Genomic DNA, 19799 nt, shown 5'->3' on the forward strand with positions numbered 1-19799 from the left:
CCCTGTATTAATGTTGGATGAGCGAGTACACCACTAATATGCTGTCTCAGAAGCATCATGTGTGTGTATATATATCTATATATAGTAATGAGTATCACATTATATATATAGTACTGTGCAAAAGTCTTAGGCACATGTAAAAAAAAATCTAAAGCAAAGATGCTTTCAAAAATAATGAAATGAAAAGTTTATCCATCCATATCAAAGAAATGTACTATAAAGAGCAGTCTACTGACACACTAATGCAGAAAATAAAAAATCTAGGGTGCCTAAGACTTTTGCACAGTACTATATATGTATATAAATTACTATATGAATTACTATATACTTAAATTGCAGAAATTACTGGTCTGTAATGAGACAGCTCTTCCAGGAAAGCACTTTTGAATGATGGCAGATGGACATGAATCATAGAATCATCAGAGTTTTCTAATATCTCAAACTATGCAAAGGAAGGTAGAACTTAGGAGCGAGAGAGAGAGAGAGAGAGAGAGAGAGAGAGAGAGAGAAAACGCAGAATGACAGAGACAGAGAGACATAGACAGATAGGGAACATTGCTATGCAGCTCTCACACTTTTGCATTACAGACTGGCAATCCATAAATTCATGAATCTATGCATGAGTGTCTCTCTGGAGCAGAATTATATATAGGTAACGCTGAAAAAGCCCTCCAAAATAATAACTGGTCTCAACCATGTTCTTCAGGACACACAAGAATCAATTTCATATGAACGGCAAGGGTGAACCAGGGAGCATATAAGCAAAATAACAGCTGTGCGGTTGAGATTCTCTCCATTTCGACATGGAGGCATCCTCCAGTGTAGCACATTATCTTCCTTGGCGATATGTAGTATCGCTATTATTCTTCTTCTTCTTCTTCTGGTATTATTATTATTATCAGGGCTTCAGTGCAGTGTATAGTATAATCTTTCTTCTTCTTTTTGTTTTTATCATCACTATTATTTTTGCTATAGTTGTTATAATACTAGTAGTAATAATAGTAGTGGTATAATAATAGCAACTATAATAGTTGCTGTAATAGCGTTGTTATTATTATCATCATCCTGTATTTACACAATTTAATAACATTTTTAAGGGGAATCCTGTTGAACTGATTTTCTTTTAGAGTCGGATGTGGCGGACTTTGACGGCAGAAGCTCCCTGCTGTACCGGTTCAACCAGAAATCCATGTCGACGGTGAAGGACGTGATCTCTCTGCGGTTCAAGAGCCGCCAGGCCGAGGGGGTTCTGCTCCACGGAGAGGGGCAGAGGGGGGATTACATCACTCTGGAGCTGCACCGAGGAAAACTGGCCCTCTACCTCAACCTGGGTGAGAAGCACACACCTGGTTGACAGAAATTCATAATGTACCTATGAGGAAGTGCCGTCAAACTGACATAAGTTAAGAGGAAAAAAAGCAGAAATTAACACTTTTATGAAAGTATAATTGATTTTTGATCATATTAGTGCTTGGTAATTGTAATCACCAACTGAAAGTCATAGTTTACCCACCTTTTTAATTCTCACTGCATCACTGACTACAAATAGTATTATCTGTTATAACTCAACTTCATTTACCTTTAAGTTTCCCCTTAGGGAGATTAAAAGGTGAGAAAAACAACCAAGAAGCACGCTTCTCCAAAAACTTTTGCTGGCTGCCATAAACTAGATAACAGTAAACCATTACCCTCAAAAACAAGGTCAGATGTAGCACTCCAATAGTTAAAAAAGAAGAGTCAATCACTCAGTTCCTCATTTTGCTGGTTTCTATAATTTCTTTCCTGTGTTTTTTTGGGATGAGACCCATCCCCATTGCTGTTTCTGCCATTGTTTTTGAGTGTAATGGTTTACATGTCAACTAGCATGCTAGAGACAGACAAAAGCGATTCCACCAACATATCAAAAGAAGCAACACACCAACAGGCATGCCATTAACAAACCATGCTACTACCAAAAACAGTCCGATAGCATGCTATGAACAAGTTAACAAGCCAGCATAACACAACGTAACAACAGATCAATATCCTAGCAAACATGCTACTAATAAACAGCCATCGCAACCACGCCATTAGCAAATAATGTCAGCTAGCATGCCACAAACAAACAAGAGCTAACAAGTCATCATTTCAACCTTTAGAAATCAATATACCAGAAGATATAGGCTACTACTAACATAGTATAGATCTGTGATGCCTCTATATATAGAATTTAAAGGGTTAATGTAGTCAACCTGGGTGAGAAACACAGGAGAAGGAGGCAATGGGTCACGGTTAACTGGTCAAGAGGGACTGGGTGGATGAAAGGATGGATTGATGAGCCTCTTTATACCAACTAGTATCGGGGGAGTGTTGTGGGGATTTACAGTTGGCTCTGTGTGTGTGTGTGTGTGTGTGTGTGTAGGTATTTGTCCTGGCCTTTCCAATCACCACTGTGAATATTAGTCACTCTCCCTGTGCGTCCCTCTGTGCCTCTGTTGGTTACTCTCTCGAGCTCTCTGTTTCTATCTATCTATCTATCTATCTATCTATCTATCTATCTATCTATCTATCTATCTATCTATCTATTCAATTCAATTCAATTCAATTCAAGGTGCTTTATTGGCATGACAGTTCACAAACAAACAATATTGCCAAAGCATGTAACAAGAGATGAATCATCAATTAAATTATTAAGAAATTATTAGAAAAAATAATTCCAAATAATTCCATCCCCTCCCATGTGTTATTGTGTGTGTGTGTGTGTGTGTGTGTGTGTGTGTGTGTGTGTGTGTGTGTGTTGCTGTGCCTCCACTGTCTACTGACTATCATTGTTTCTGTGTTTATGTCACTTGTGTTTCTGAGGAAACATAAACCAGCAAAATATAAACTTATCCAATTAAAAAAACAGAACTTTCCACATACATTCACATATTATTCTTCACATTTCTCATTCAACTGTGTGTCCCTCTTCCCTTAAAGTGTGACAGCAATCTACAAATTTAGCAGCTAATGCAGCTTTATGCTATCTATCTATCTATCTATCTATCTATCTATCTATCTATCTATCTATCTATCCCTTTCTGTCTCTTTCCCCTCTGTGTGCATGTACATTATATTGGTGTGTCTGTCTGTGTGTGTGTGTGTGTTTACATGGGTTTGTATCCTTGCTCTTCCAATTACCGGTGCACCTGAGCTCCATTGACTGGCTGCCCTCAGTTTAAAGGTTCACACCGGCGGCGTGCGAGCCGCTGCGAGTGTTTTCACGCTGTGTGTGTTGCAGACGACACCAGGCTGAGGTTCAGCAGCGGGCGCGTCGCCGTCACTCTGGGCAGCCTGCTGGACGACCAGCACTGGCACTCCGTCCTTATCGAGCGCTTCAACAAGCAGGTCAACCTCACGGTGGATTCCCATACGCAGCACTTCCGCACCAAAGGGGAAGGAGACTCGCTGGAGGTGGACTATGAGGTGGGTCCTTTTATTTGTTACTGAAAAACAAACCAGACACTGAGAAGATTGTCAGCCTCTAGTGGCCTCTACACTGCATTTTACGTTGAGTGCCCCAATGTAAATTTGCCGGGAAATCTGCTGGATTGCTTTACGGCACAAAACAGAAACGCTTTTATTTTGGAAGTAATATGCAACTTTATTCCAGTTCCACTATTCTAACTGCATAATTTCCACTTCACATTAGCTTACGTACATATTGACTGTTGCTCTTCAAAACAAACTACGCCAGGGAGGAGGAGGAAGGACAAGTAGCAACATCCTCTAACAGTAGGGTTTATGGGAAATGTCTAACAGTAATTTTGAGAAACAAAATGCTACACATAGAAAATCTCCAGGTTGTAATTTTACAATGGCACCCCATGCTGAAACACTATCACTCTACTACTGGCTTTGTTGTCCCCCACCAAAGACGGGACTATGGATCGGTCTCCGTCCGTTAGTTCGTTCGTCAAGTCAAACTTTTAAAAAATCTGTGAATAGCTAAAATCTATATGGCCAAATAGCAGAATTTGATGAATATGATTCTTTATAAATAACATAGTGCATAGTTGTGAATATAGATTGTAGTACTAGTGTGTATTGGAACAACTTGTGTATAGTGCTAAGGGCTCCACCTCTCTTTTGTTCCCTTCATCAAAGCTGAGCTTCGGAGGCATCCCGCTGCCTGGCAAACCCGGCACCTTCCTCAGGAAGAACTTCCACGGCTGCATCGAAAACCTCTACTACAACGGAATCAATATCATAGACCTGGCAAAGAGACGCAAGCCGCAGATATACAGCGTGGTGAGTTAGATCCGCAGATTATTAAAGCATCATTCAGCCACGAGGCACGAGGTGGTCATGGCTCATAGGAGGGTAGTCAATGACTTCTTAATACTCAGCACAAAAAAAATTAACAGTGAGTGAGTTTTAATTGTCCTTGCTGCAGGGTTTCACATTTTCCAAAACCACATATAATGACATTTGCATAGTCACATGGATTGAAGGGATTTGGGGCAGAAATTGCCTACATGGAAGGAGAAAATCAGTGTGAAAACAAATATATTTTTTTGCTTCATCATTACGTTCAATCTGATCCTAACTACTATGTCATTAAGTCTAAATCTATCAATGGATTGGGCCCAGGGAGGAAGCTATCATTTGGAGAGCCCTCCTCTCCCACACAAATCAGATGGGGGCCAAAGAGCCACGAGCCACATTTAATCTTAGACACCCTTTGCCGTCAAAATTCTGATTGCTATGTTAAAAGGCCTTTACTTACAAGAGCAAGAGAGAGAGAGAGAGAGAGAGAGAGAGAGCGGTCAGTTTTGCTCACTGACTGCCATGATGGAACCTGTAATGGAATTTCAATGGGGAATTCTCCCTCAGGTGGTTGGGAGGGAATCACATTGAGAGTCAAAGAGCTATGATTGCTCTTCGCTGCCTCGCAGGCACCGGGACTGATATGACTCTGACCTCAATTGATATGACTGGTCTTCGGGTGCATGTACCTACCTCGACCTCTGCACCTCTCAGAATTAAAGTCTGTGTTTTTTTCTTGTCTGCCTTACCATTGGCCCGAGCAGATTGGTTGGGAGCAAATTGAGAATGTCATAGATTCATCTCGGGATGAAGCATTTCTGCTTCTTCTTAAAAGGGCAATTTAAATTTCACTCTGAACTTAATCATGTTCTTTAGTATCATGGGGAAAATCCATATTATTCCACAGGAAAGAAATAGAATGGATAAAATAGAATAAGTTATTAGGCCTGCTATTTGTTAATTATCTCAGAGAGATTTTTCATGTAGCAGTTAAGATGGTTGTCTCAACATTTTCCGAATGCATTATTAATAATGTGGATGGAGATATGTGTAAGTGTAAGCCACCTCGGGGTTCCTCGCTCTCCAGGGCAACGTGACCTTCTCGTGCTCGGAGTCCCAGCTGGTGGCCTCCACCTTCCTGAGCTCCAGCAGCAGCTTCCTGTCGCTGCCGGCGGCGGCGGCGTCCGCCGTGGGAGGTTTCTCCGTCCGCTTCCAGTTCAGGACATGGAACCCAGACGGGCTGCTGCTCTCCGCCCGGCTGAACCCGGAGCCCCAGAGACTGGAGCTGCGGATCAGCAACAGCCGGCTCCGGCTGACCCTCCACACCTCTGGCCAGCAGAAATCCGAGGTCTCCACTGGTGAGGCTACAGGCCACACACATGCACTCACACACAGAGAAACACACACACATGCTTGTATTACTATACTTGTGAGGACCTCTCCACTACAAGCGTTAACCATTACCCTAAACATCATCATTCTAATCTTAATCCTAAACCCAAGTCTTTACCCTAAACTAGCTAACTACCTAAAGAAGTGAGGAGCTGCAAAATGTCCTCACTTTGGAGGATTTTCATATATGCACACATGCCCACACACACACACACACACACACACACACTGACCCCAAAATGCCCCGTCTGCAATATGGGCTGCACAAAGTCCATCTGGCTGCTTGTTTCTGTGCCTGTGCAATGTGCGTGATGCTTTATTCTACTGAGGCAGACACAGAGAGACAGTGCTGACCTAATCCATCATCCAGAGAGAGACAATGTTGGCTAGTACACATAATTTCATCCTATTATTTTCGCCACCTTTGCCCTCAATAAACTCAAATGAATTCTTCATCTCCTTGGAATTACTTGAAGAAAAATGTCATCCTCTGCACACAGCCTTTCGTAAAGGGGATCGTGGGATTGCTTTTTCAGAGATAACACGTATAATCACGTTTGATTGGGAAAGCCAAACTTTCAGCAGATGGCGGGCACAGAAGGAAAAACAGACAGAGAGGATGGCCGCAGCTGGAGAACCCTTCAACATAAAGGCTATGCTCAATCAAAATTCATAAACCGCCAATTGGTTCTTTTTGAAGGCTGAACCCCATGCCAAATGAACCCCTTATGTAATAATAGCAGCATGTGCAGCCACTCGATCCACCGACAGGCATTTGTTGGAGATCTGGAAGACTGAATACTCCCCCCCAACTGCTCAGTGTCTAATATGTTCACCTCCAACTGTCAAGGGTCGTTTATTGCATTGTTCTCAGTGGAAACAGTTTAATGGAAGTTTTGTCAACTGATATTCCCTTTCATATTATTTACATCTTTAACCACTTATGGAAAAATACACCCGCAAAGTGGGGCTGGAACAGAGCAGAGCGTCCCAGCCCCACTAATTAAGATGCTGTAGATTCGTCCTATTTGTCCAAATCATATTCTGGCATCAGTATGGTCACTAGTGGGCAATGTTCTCCACACAGAAAGCGACAAATCAAAACTTTAAAGAGTGAAATCCAGATCCTAAACAGCAGAGAGTGAGGATGGACTCACCAACATTAGATCTTTTGCCTCACTAACTTCGCTAAATTGAAATGAATGCATTAATAGTGGGAGTTCATGCTCTTCTCCATGCATGCCAACCTCAGTTACTGAAAAGAGGGAATCTGTGAATTCCAATTTTGAAAAGTCTGTCTGCTCTATGGATCTGAAACAATGACCGCTGGCCCTCTGCTTCTCCATTCTCCTCCCAAGTCACAACAATATCACATGCCTGCTCTCCTACAGCAATGTCAAATATAGTGGGGGTGTTTCGGCATAACCTTGAGCTGCAAAGATGTGGCGTCATTTCGTTTCAATATACCTTACTACATGTCCTTCTCACTTATTCCAGCCTTGTTTTTTTTTTTTTCAATTTGACAAGTAAATAATAGAATAGTTTGGAGTGCACTGTCACTGTCGATGGCCTTGCCTGATAAAGTACTGTATTTGTGCTAAGTGCACAAGAGCGCTAATGTGGAAAGAATATTGATCTGTACCTCACTCTGTCCATTCCATAGCTTACAGAATCTAGGGGGAAAAAGCAGTCTTGATTGCACCTGGAGTATAATTCTCACAAGAGCAAACATCCTCGCCTTACAGTCAAAACAGGAGACTGATTTTGCAATCTAGATGCATGATTGACAGCTTCTTAGTTTTTATAGATGCTTCGAGATTTGACAAGTAGGCTACAAACAATGAGAAAAAATATCTTGGCTAAATACAAATGTCAACAACAGTAAACTTATTAGCTGTACCTGTGTGAAAAACAGCTTTGTGAGGATGTTTCAGAATATCAGCGCTAAGAGGATATTATAAATACAAAGGAAACAGATGACTCAGCTGTCTGCTGTGGTTAAAATGCTTTGTTATGAGTGGCAGCATTCAAAATGACAGTTTTTGTGTCGCTCTTCATCTGCACTTGGTCGTCCAAAGTAGAAAAAAAATGAACTCATGAAGCAGCCATCACACTGGCTTTCATCTAGAAGACTTGGGGAGTGATGTCAACAAACTGAGGATATTTCCAGATGATAGATCTAGACTCAAACGTTAGCCATAGGGGAAATTACCAGGATCGGAAAGGGAAAAAAAATATTTTTGCGATGTTGTGTAGGCAAATACTTTATTTCACATCAGGTGAGCAATAGATAAACAGATCACTGATGTCATATACAAGGCAGTAGAGCCTTCACACAGATGTAGTGCGACGGTGGCGGCTACTTTGCGCGCGCTGCAACCCCGCTACTTCGTCACTTCAAGCTTGGCCGCCGGCGGGTCGGCGGGGGACAAGCTAAGATAGATGTGAGCTAGTAAAGGGGGGGATGCGCCTCCCACTGATGGCACTCGCCGGCGGTCCCTCGCGGCTACGGTGCTTATTCCGTGAAACAAGCGATCGAGTGGAGAGAAAGCAGCCCGTGGCGCTCGCGGTCTTCTGGGATGACGCCCTACTGTACGCGTTAGGCATCATTGGATTCTGATAGACTCATCGAGCGGGGGTGTAGTGTACGTTTCTCCCGAGAGCCGGGACCAAAACTTACACTTAACAGCCCCTTATTTATGACTTATTAAAATAAATCTCCACCACTGTGCGTTCTGCATGACTCCTTTTTTGGCTCCTCTGAGCTCAAAGCCAAGGGGGGACGGCGGTTGCGGTTGTTTTTCCCCGATCTGACACAGACGCTGTCAGAGCGGCCCCGGCGTGTCTCAGTAATTTCCATTCACACCTGTCATCGCCGCATCTTCTTCTTTGATAGCCGTGGCACTGTGAGATGCAGTTTTCAGTCTCGCGGGTAAAAAAAAGAAAAAAAGAAAGGGGTTCAGTGGATCAGGCTGACTCGGCTTATTACACACCGGATTTGCATAGTGCTGTGCCAGGACTTCTAATTGATTGTCTGATGTTGTGAAGGGAGGCTACCGTCGCGCGGCGTAGTAAACCGCTGCCAAAAGCCGTTAGAGAGAAAACTCCACGTGAAATAGAAAGTGGAAACTATCCATGACCAGATGTTTTCTCATCTATGACTAAACTAGCCTCCTGGCCCTCTTTTTGTGCTATAGACCACTGGATTGTGTGCCATCTCAATCAAATGTTCTTCCTCAGGTCACAGAGTCAACGACGGACTCTGGCATTCTGTGAGCCTCGACACAAGGAATCTCCAGATCACCTTGACGCTGGATAATGAACCAGCCTCCACTATAGAACTGTGGGAGCAACTGGAATCAAGAGGCAATTTTTACTTTGGAGGTCAGTTTTCTGGAAACTTCCTGGTTTATACTTTCCAGCTGCATGACATGATTTGTACTGTACAGTGGCATGTAAAACTAAAGCAGTGTCTGCCTGCATCATGTGTCATTTCCAACCCAGGCTGTCCTTCCACGGGCTGTATGAACCCCACACTGGCCTTCCAGGGGTGTATGCGGCTGATATTTATCAACAGCCAGCCAATCAACCTCAGTCATGTACAGCAAGGGATGCTGGGATACTACAATGAGCTTCAGTTTGACACATGTAATATAAGAGACAGGTAAGGCACATTTATCATTCATGGAAACTAACTGTCAAGAGTGCTCGGCTATTCAGGAGTCAAACTGGACTCGTCTGGTCTAAAAACTCCTCCAAGTCTGCATGGTAATGGAGAATTATCTGTGGCTACATTGTTAATTTGTTGATGGCAGCATGTTGTCTCCAGAGCATTCAGTGCCGGAAAGTCGCTGACATCTTGTCCAATAGAGACAGGCTTACTGACAGGATCATCCAATTAAATTGCAACAGAGCTTGGTAACACCCTCCCTGGCAGAGGACCCCGCTAACAAGCTGCTCCCTGTACTGTATGGCATCCTGTCCCTCATTACTCCGCACCGTTGTGGGCCCCGCGAACAGGATTAGCAGACCTACCGGCTCGATGAATGTCACGCCGCAAGTTGCCTGGAACATTTATAGGGAGGAGACAAACAAGTTAGCTGCCGCTTTCTCTTGTATTCACCCTGAGGGGAATCCCTCTCATGTCAGATTTCAAACTACCTGCTTTCTGTTGCCCAGATTGCTCGCCGCAGCCTGACTCAGACTCTGTCAGAGGATATATGCAACACAACAGATGAGCGGGTGCTAGCACTGTCAGTGGGGTAAAGGATGCACTGTAAGAAATGACTGAATGACGGAAACAAGATGTTATTCCATTATGTCATTTATGAATTACTATGAATGAATTATGTCAGCTAAGCCTGCAATAGGAATAGTAGCATTTGTAGAATCAGTGAGTTCTTTTTTTTTTTTTAATTAAGAGTAGAAGGGGAAGAAGATTGTTACATGACAGATAGATTAATGCACTTACACATGCAGTATGTTAAGGAGAGTATGTCCAGTGGTGGAAAGAGCACTAGAATGTCCTACTCAAGTAGAACTCCTGTTACTTTCCTAATATTTTAAGTAAAAGTACTGGTCTAAAAATCTACTGAAGTAAAAGTAAAAAGCAGCTCTTTTAAAATGTCCTCAGTAAAAGTTACTGAGTTACTTTTTAGAAAAGAGAACATTTTTAGATGTTTTTGATCTTTTCTGTGCAATTTTAAAACGACAAGAGGACAGAGATCAAGCTAGATTCTTTCATTTGGAAAAAATGGAAATTGAAAATATAGTACAGAAACAAAGTAAACCCACATTACTCTTCTCTTCTTTGCTGACTATTTTCACTGTGAATGGCTCCACAATTTGTCAATTCACGTTGGTCCAGTTTCTGTTGCTGATTGAGAGCCACAAATTGTGTACTTTGTAATGGACGCAATTTAAAATGTACAGTATTTCAGTAAAAATGTACTTAAGTAAATATAAAATTACTGACACAGTACATTACAGTAATGTGAGTAAATGTAATTAGTTACTTCCACCCTTGAGTGTGACTTATAGTTGACCACCATGCAATATCCTCCACTATAATCCTTTGTTGCACAGAGACTTTTGAGACCAGGCTGTTGTACAGACACGAGTTTATCCTCCGTTTCTGCTCAGCTCTCTGCAAATCTTTCCCTTCATGTCTACTTCCTCTCACTGAGGCATATTTTAGGGTAATGACCACAGTTATGCTTTGTTAAGAGGACGGGAAGATTAACCTTTATGAGAGTTAATCTCCTTTTCTCTGTGTCCAATCAAACTTCATGACTCAATTTATGGCGAGTGTGCACTTCTGTGCACCGGCTACTGTAATTTCATGACCTGCGAGGGCACCCATGAACACAGCAATAGAAATAGCTTGATGGTAATTAAAGCATGGGCTGCAACCTTATCCGTGTTGCGGCCGGCCCGCTCCACTGCAATTAATGGGCGAGAGATGAAAGTGTATGAAATTATAGATGCATGCTTGAAAGGCTGGCAATTATGTGAAACTCAAGGAGGCTTGAGGAAGGGACTATTAATCAGAAGCGTGTGGTTTGGAATTTCCGCGAAGCGCTTGTTTTTCGAATCCCGTAAACATGCACTCTAGTCTGAGCGTGATGGCGACGCTTCTTTTTTTAGCCGCGCACCACAATGTGTTAGCTTTTTATTCCCGACCGCACCACAATGTGAGACGCGATCGCTCCACAATTGTTTGGGATTTACAAAGCGAGCCTCGCAGATCACAGATAAACACCTGCCGGGAAAAATACAAAAGCAAGATTGTCTCAGATCTTAATTTGGGGTGGGGGGGGGGGGGTCTTAATAATGGCGTTGGGTGAGGAGGAGTCCTTATCTGAAAATGAAAAGATTAGGCAAGCAAGCACATACAAAACAAGCATCTGCCCATTGTTACCAAATCAAAATACCTCATGTCCTTGTATGACCTTTTGTTTCGCTGTCAACAAATCTTCCTTTATCATGTTTTGTCCCTCCTTACAGCTTTTTATGCTAAGAGTACTCCTCTGAAAAAGCTGTATTAAAGTGTGGCGTCGACTGTGAAGATAGAAGTATATTACAGCTAAGAAACTGCAGTGTAAAAACTGTGATTTTCCTTTCCAGATGCCTTCCTAACCTGTGCGAACACGGAGGCCAGTGCTCCCAGTCCTGGAGCTCCTTCTACTGCGACTGCTCAGGAACCGGCTACTCCGGAGCGACCTGTCACAACTGTGAGCAGTTCGTCTCACTTTCATTTCCCCCAGCTAGTCTCAAACCTACTCTTACACCCCGCCGCCACTCCCATACGTTCTCGGTGTACTGAGCTGTGGCGTTTTTCCTCAGCGCACACACACATCTTTACCTAGCGTGCGCCATGCCTCCTCGGCTGTCATCTCTTCGCACCGCTGCTGACAGGCAAGACAACAACATGTCCTGGTTCAATTCAGCGTGACCTTATAATCATTGCCTGCTATTCTCGCTGTTAAATTTCTGAGAATCTATTGATTTCTTTTTTTTTTTTTTTTTTTTTTTTTTTGTCACTATATCCTTAAATAGCTTCAGACTGACATATATATGTAGTTTTTCCTGGCTGGTGTCAACTCTTGACATCCTGCGGCAGCCCCTTGATATGCACCGTGGAGCCGGGTGTTGGAGTGTGTGTGTGTGTATGTGTGAAACTCCCCCTGCCCCGGAATACTGATTTCTTGTTTGTATGCAGGCAAATGCAGTTGTCCTTGCATGTCGGAGGCGACGTGACAGAAAAGAGCACCACCTGAATTAAAAATAGGCCCCTTTCCAACTTTGTTCATCAACTTATTCACATTATGCACAATGCTATTTTGTTACATTTGGTTTGTATGTCGGTTGGTATGTCGTATCGTATGATCTATTCCATTTGTTAGGTATTTTCATTCAAAGGCCATTTCACTAGCATAAGTGTTTATAATGGGTGCCACAAAAAGAAGTAAACCCCTGTCCTTGGCAGTGAAAGCGCCTGGCAGTAAGAGCTGTGCAGTGTTTCCTATATTGCTTCAACGGTCAGATCACCAATAAAAGAGAAAATATTAGTAACACTGTATTTTCTGGGTTCATAATTTCATCAATTTGTCAGTTTGGTAACCAAAGCCATTATTCATATAATTATGTAATGTAGTTGTTTGTTGAATTCCTTCCTCTAATTTCTAATCTTCTATATAATTACTACATAATTTCATGGCTGGGAATGTCCAATTGTTCATGTCTTGGAAGCTCCAAAAGAAATTACCAGGTACTTAGCAACTACCAACTACCATTGAACTCTTTCTCTATTTTCCCTATAATTAGTACACAATGTAATGAAACTGTGGACCCGGAAAATAAAGATTTACCAAAATATTAAATAATAAAAAAAAAAAAATGATTTGCCATTTTCCCCCTAAAACACAACACAAGTAACATGCAGTGTTTTTAATTTCATTTATCATAATGAAGTAATGCAGGTAAGAATATTTTCTGTGCTACGACCTGCATCAGAAAAACCAAAACTTGGGTTAAAACATAAATGAACATGGAATCAAAACCTAGATTACAACCAAAAGTGCAACAAAAAATCACAACGGAAACATGAGTTATGAATAAGTTGACCAAGTGATGATGATTAAGTGCCTTCTGATGATTCAGCCGGTAGAAAGCTGTAGGAGCGCTTGTTTATTCTAGAAGGATGAGTGATTGATTCCCATCCACGCTCTGCTCCCTCCAGCCATCTATGAGCCATCCTGCGAAGCCTACAAGCTGATTGGCAGCTCCTCGGGCTTCTACTCCATTGATCCAGATGGGAGCGGCCCCCTGGGGCCCACACAGGTCTACTGCAACATGACAGGTGAGTTCACCATAGTGCACCGTTGTCACCTTTACTCTCCCGGAGCTCCGGCGGGATCGCAACAGAAAGCGCCGAGTAAAAGAGTTCAGTCACTTACAGATCACATTGCACTGATCCCTGCCACAACTGGCATCTGACAGCTTGCCGTCCAGTAAGAAATCATTACGGTCACTTGATACGCTTCCTGCCAAGAATCACTGACAGTTTGGAACTTCATTTGTGTGTAGTAAACATCTCTTATCAAGGGCCATGTGGATACTCCAAATGTGTGTGTGTGTGTGTGAAATTATACCACCCATCAAAAAGCTTACTGTTACTGAAAACAACAGTTAAAGTACCGCATACACATGTCTGGAGTGAAGAGAGGGTAAACATGCCGTCCGCCACGGATGATGCAGGCACCCCTTGGGCCAATCAGAGACAAGAATGATCATCCCACTATGTTTCGTTAAAACAGGGGTGGTGGTGTAGCAGTTATCACCTTTCAAAGTTTAAAATTGACTTTTAATTATAGTGTAATTTTGTCATTACATTTGTTTGTGTACAACACTTGACCCTCCCCCAACACACACACACAACCATTCAGTTGAGTGTTGACACACTGGAGACTGTTCTCATCACTTCACTGTCATAACTTCCACAGCTACACTACACACTACACACTATTGTATGTCCTTCCCAGAGGTTAATTCAACAGTGATGTCATGCCAGAAGTGAGCGCCGCTGCCTCCTGCTGTCTGGCTCTGGACCATTTTGTGTTTTCAATCTTCTCCCCTCACAAACCCTAATCATTTGGCTGTAGAGATGCCTCAGGTTGACCTCAATTAAAGAATCCATTAGAGATGTAAATAACTCTCAGCCTAACAACCTAGGTTGTGAATAATCGCAAAGTGGAGTGGGATTTTCTCTTAGGCTAGGTAAACATGAAATCCCCATAATACATACTAAGTGGGGGATGTGAATGAGTTGGAGTCCTCACCTCAATTAATTGTACAAACTGTTAACCCTTTCATCGGGGAATGTATGCAAAATCTTACTCCATTCACGGTCAGCAAAATTTGGTCCTGCACATTCAGTATCTATTGGTATTCACCACCAATGCTGCATCTTTATCAGATTTCAGAACTTGAAGCAAATCGATTGAAAGATGTTTTTCTTAAGCAACACATACAAATTGTTTGCAGGGTTTTTTTCTTTTGTTTTGCTTTGTTTTTTCCTGTGATTAGAAATTATAAGGCTTTCTGTTTTTATTTGTTTCCACAGAGCAGGGATAGATAAAGTGGTTAAAGTGATCTGCTTGGAAACAAGTACATAGGCTTTTTAGTGCCACAAAATTGCAGGGATTTGTGATAATGTTGGTAACAAAATCTTTTGCTGGGCACCCAATGGTTCAGCCAACCACAGGGAATGGCTCTGACTGACTCACTGTTGAACTGAGTCACAATATCGCGCTGTGAAAATCCCCCACAAATGCATCTAGGTGGTAGCGTGACTGGGCCAATGGACTGAGGGTCTGCTTGCCTTGTTTTCAACAGAATCTGAGGGGTGTTATGCAGGATAAGAGAAAAACTGATCAAAATCACAAGTGTCTGCCATCGTTTGAATTAAAAACTAAATCTGCCAATTCCAAAATTGCAAAATAGACAGATTTCACATGATAATTTATGAAGTAGACTGTGAAAGTGAGCTGTGGTTTTCTGCACTGTAATACCGAACATATGATAAGCATCAAATCTGTAAATCAACACATTTTCTGTGCGTGTAGAGGAGCTGGCATAGGCGGTGGTTACTATCATCTGCTATATGAGTTTAACACAGAGTGTGATCGAGCAGAAGGTGTGTATAGTAGGTTCATGGTAATATTTTAAGATATGATGATAGTAGTTTAACATAATATCTTAACATATGGTGCTAATAATTTAAGATATAATGATAGCAGTTTAACATGACAATAGTTTAACATATGCTAATACCATGATAATAGTTTAACATATACTAATAGCATAACATTAGCCTATGTGGTTTTGTATGGAGAACGTGTGCACACCATTATAAAGTGCGTTCATGATGATAATTTAACATATGATAATAGTTTGTGGTTTTGTACATAGAGGAGAACGTGTGGACAGTGGAAGGTTAACATTTGATGATGCTAATAGTTTAACATATGGTTTTGTATGTAGAGGAGAAGGTGTATACAGTGGGTTCATGATAATAGCATATGATGCTAACAGTTTAACGTGGTTTCATGTGGAGGAGACAGTGGTTTCTAACAGCTTAACATAGGCTATGTGGTTTTGTTTGCAGAGGAGAAGGTGTGGACAGTGGGTTCTAACAGTTTAATGTGTTTTTATATGCAGAGGAGAAGGTGTGGACAGTGGGTTCATGCTAATAGCATATTAGGCTAACAGTGTAACATGTTTTTTGTAGATAAGATAAGATATCACTTTATTAATCCCCTTGGGAAAATTCGGGGGAAAAAAAGAAAACATTATTAGGGGAGAGCACGAACACAGTCCCCCACTATCAGAAATTATGCAGATTCCCACATTTGGGGAATTCGCAGAGGTCAGCACAACCGGAGTGGCTGAGCCTCGGCCTGGGTGAACCACCTTCTTGATCAGGGTATCTCCCCTGTACGTAAAGGAGAAGGTGTGGACACTGGGTTCTAACAGTTTAACATATTGTATGTGGTTTTGTGTGCAGAGGAGAAGGTGTGGACACTGGGTTCATGCTAATAGTATATGATGCTAACAGTGTAATGTGGTTCTGTATGCAGAGGAGAAGGTGTGGACAGTGGTGACCCACAACAGCACAGCTCCAGTCAGAGTCCAGGGATCCTCCGTCCAGAAGCCTTACATGATGAAGTTCAACTACAGCGCCTCGGCTGAGCAGCTGCGCGCCGTCATCACAGGGTCAGAGCAGTGCCAACAGGAAGTGGTTTACAACTGCAGGAAGTCCCGACTCTTCAACACCAAAGGTGAGCCGGCTGATTAAGAGTGTTATTTTCTCTAAACATCAACTTCTCCATCCTCCCCCTGACCCATTTGTACTACACTGAGAGAAAACCCGATTCTGACCCCAGTGAGTGAATATATAAACTGCCTCCTGTGCTGCTATTCTCATTATTTATTTTTTTTGCAATAACTTGAAAGGCGATCTCCAATCTTTTCTGTATGCATTCATCTTGAATTGCTGTGGGAGCCTGTGGTGTTCCAGACATCCCACATTTGCTCCTAAATCATGAAACATTCATGAAGTCCTGAATTCCACCATTCCCTAGGTACCCTGTGTGTGCAAACAAACAAGTTCATTATCACACCAGATCAAAGAGAGACAGAAAACAAGCTATTTTATAGCTCTATGAACACTATCAGATATAGCCTGAATTGCTTAGTGGTTGCCTTTGTTGCTTGAACACAGATGTCTCCTATGGAAAAAAGGTCAGCGACTATCAATGTCTCGCTCATTGCCTTGTGTTTGCCTTGTTGCCTTGTTGCGCACGTAGACGCGGACAAATCCCTTTATTTAACAACACACTTTAAAACAAATTTGAATAGATGATTGGACATAATTTCATTAATTTAATTTCACTAATCACGGTAATCTACAGGGGGGGAAAAAACAGCTGTTTGAAGTGGCCTGTTTGCTTTGCAGACTCAGGCATGTGCCAGGTACCTGTGAAGTTCACATCCAGTTGTGGAGCTTGGCTGCACAGTGCCTTGCAAAAGCATTCACATTTTACTGAATTACAAATGATACACTGAAATTTTGTTCTATGTGATATTTTATTTAAAAACACTGAAACTCAAAACTAATTAGTTTAAGGTGACATTGGTTTTATGTTAGAAAATACTACTAGAAAAAATACTACTAGAAAAAACTAAAAAAATAAAATATGTTGTTTGCATAAGTATTCAACCCCTGTGCTCTGGGAGCTTACACAGATGAAAAAAAATTGTGCTAATGAGCAGTAGTGGCTACAGATAATTGTGGCTGGGGGAGTTAAGGGGGAGCTTAATTATTTACAGCAGGTGCTAATTTTTTTCTAAATAATAATAACAATACAAAAAAATAATATAATAATAATAATAATAATAATAATAATAAAAAATAATAATACAAATATAATAAACTAGGGTGTGAATTAGGCTATACTGCTACACAAGGAGGGCCACTGTTTTTCCATTGGGAGCCAAATCCCCAACCCAACATTATATGCATGCGCGTGCTTCAGTGAGCTGAAGACTGACTGTGTATTTAGGCCTATGCCTATTAGACTGTATATGATATAACACCGAGTCCAGTTAGACACAAGGCTATGCAGCTATGCACACAATTTTAGACGGCAAATCAAGTGTTTATATAGTCAGAAGTTACACAAAAGATTTAAAAATGTGCTATATCAGACAAATTAATCACTGTATTAGTCACGTAAACAAACAGTGCCACATACACAGGCACATCTATTCATCATACAGTATGTGCTATAGTAAAAAGCAATATATCCATTCATATAGACAGCGCTACATAACAACCAGTTTTGCTACACAACAACCAGCCTATACAGACGGCACACCACTGACAGGACTGTACAGTGGACTGTGCTGGACAGCTTAAGTAGTTGTAAGTAGTTATGATATGGTGGTGTGTGGCCTTGACTGCTGGTGTGACAAGTTGATGGAGACAGTGGTAGAGCACAGACTTGGTGTGGAGAGTTGTGTTTTGTGTGGTTTGGTTTCTTGGTATGCTCTAAGCTCACTTGCTGTTTATTGAGCATCCAGTGTCTCAGCAGGACGTCCCACAGAGACAAGATTGAGACCTCCTATACCTCTCTATCTCCACACAACATTTGAAAGGTTGGGTTGGTTGTGTGAGATGCTCCAAACTGACCTCTTGGCAACACATACTCTCCTCATGGGCTGGCATCAGGCATCACAAGCCGCACACTGGCACCACCTATTATTGCCTACGCACTGACTATAATGTAGAAGTTCAGTCATCCCTTTGTCGTCCTCCTCCTCCGTACAAAGTGGTCATTCTACTGCATTTCTTCTAATAGGCTTGAAAGCATAGGTATTGGATTTCTTAATAAATGGATTTTTCTTAACAATGGCTTACTTTTACAATGTTATTTTTTATTGTGGTGCACCTACACCTTCAGTTTTCTAAAGCATGTTCTCACAGATACTAATAAAATCTTATATTCATATGAAATATACTGCCAGTTATTGGACAAATACTGTTTATATTTGCTAAATCATAAATAATTAACGAGGCTGTCGGTGCATCACTGGTGTAGGTGCTGAAACTAATTTACAGCATGACTTCTGTTTTGTTTGATCCAGCCAGTAGCGGCTGCAGATAATTGTGGCTGGAAGAGCTAAGGGGGAGCTTAATTTTTTTTTTTTTCTAAATAATATTACAAATAATAATAATGATAATAATAACAACAATAACAATACTATTAGGCTAGGGTGTGAATTAGTCTATACTGCTACACAAGGAGGGTCCACTGTTTTTCCATTGGGAACCAAATGGGAACCAATTGAGCTGAAGACTGACTGTGTATTTAGGCCTATGCCTATTAGACTGTATTAGACTGTATATGATATATGATGTATATGATATGATACTGGACACCGAGTCCAGTTAGACACAAGGCTATGCACACAGTTTTAGATGGCAAATCAAGTGTTTATAGTTACACAAAAGATTTTAAAATGTGCTATATCAGACAAATGAATCACTGTATTAGTCATGTAAACAAACAGTGCCACATACACAGGCACATCTATTCATCATACAGTATGTGTTATAGAAAAAAACAATATATCCATTCATATAGACAGCGCTACATAACAACCAGTTTTGCTACACAACAACCAGCCTATACAGACGGCACACCACTGACAGCAAGCAATTGAGGAAACTCGCTGTGTAGATGGTACTTCTCACATGATCACACTGTGATGATTGGCCCACTAATTGCTGATAATAACTAGTCACTTAAAATTGACAACCAAAAAAATGTGTACTCTACTCACTAGTCACAGAAGAACGATCTGCCTGTTTTTGTGGTTCACAGCAAAGCGGTCAATCACACTGTCAATGTCCAATCCATAGCTTCCATAGCTTGTTTAAATGCCAACATGCATAACAGAAAGCTGCATCTGCCGTGACTTTGCTGAGAGCCAAATGGTCGAGTGGGGTACAACTTTAGTTGAGGACACCTTGGTCCTTCACCTTGACTTAAATC

At 41.6% G+C, this 19799-nt stretch overlaps 1 protein-coding gene and 1 pseudogene across 1 annotated transcript in view; one reads left to right on the plus strand and one right to left on the minus strand.

Moving 5' to 3' along the window:
• Positions 1-19799, plus strand: part of LOC139645912 (contactin-associated protein-like 5) — a 61574-nt gene that overhangs the window by 21112 nt on the left and 20663 nt on the right. The window contains exons 5-13 of the mRNA XM_071521784.1: positions 1128-1331; positions 3260-3444; positions 4126-4269; positions 5375-5645; positions 8920-9063; positions 9184-9343; positions 11806-11912; positions 13421-13540; positions 16320-16520. Of these exons, the coding sequence (XP_071377885.1) occupies positions 1128-1331; positions 3260-3444; positions 4126-4269; positions 5375-5645; positions 8920-9063; positions 9184-9343; positions 11806-11912; positions 13421-13540; positions 16320-16520 (1536 nt within the window). The remainder of the gene's footprint in view (positions 1-1127; positions 1332-3259; positions 3445-4125; positions 4270-5374; positions 5646-8919; positions 9064-9183; positions 9344-11805; positions 11913-13420; positions 13541-16319; positions 16521-19799) is intronic.
• LOC139646000 (U1 spliceosomal RNA) lies at positions 16036-16184 on the minus strand (annotated as a pseudogene).

This window comes from Centroberyx affinis, unplaced genomic scaffold (assembly GCF_046629955.1).
Source record: "Centroberyx affinis isolate AG114_WGS23_722 - 3 ecotype Tasmania unplaced genomic scaffold, CSIRO-AGI_Caff_v1 ptg000079l_1, whole genome shotgun sequence".
In the NCBI taxonomy this organism is placed as follows: Eukaryota; Metazoa; Chordata; class Actinopteri; order Beryciformes; family Berycidae; genus Centroberyx; species Centroberyx affinis.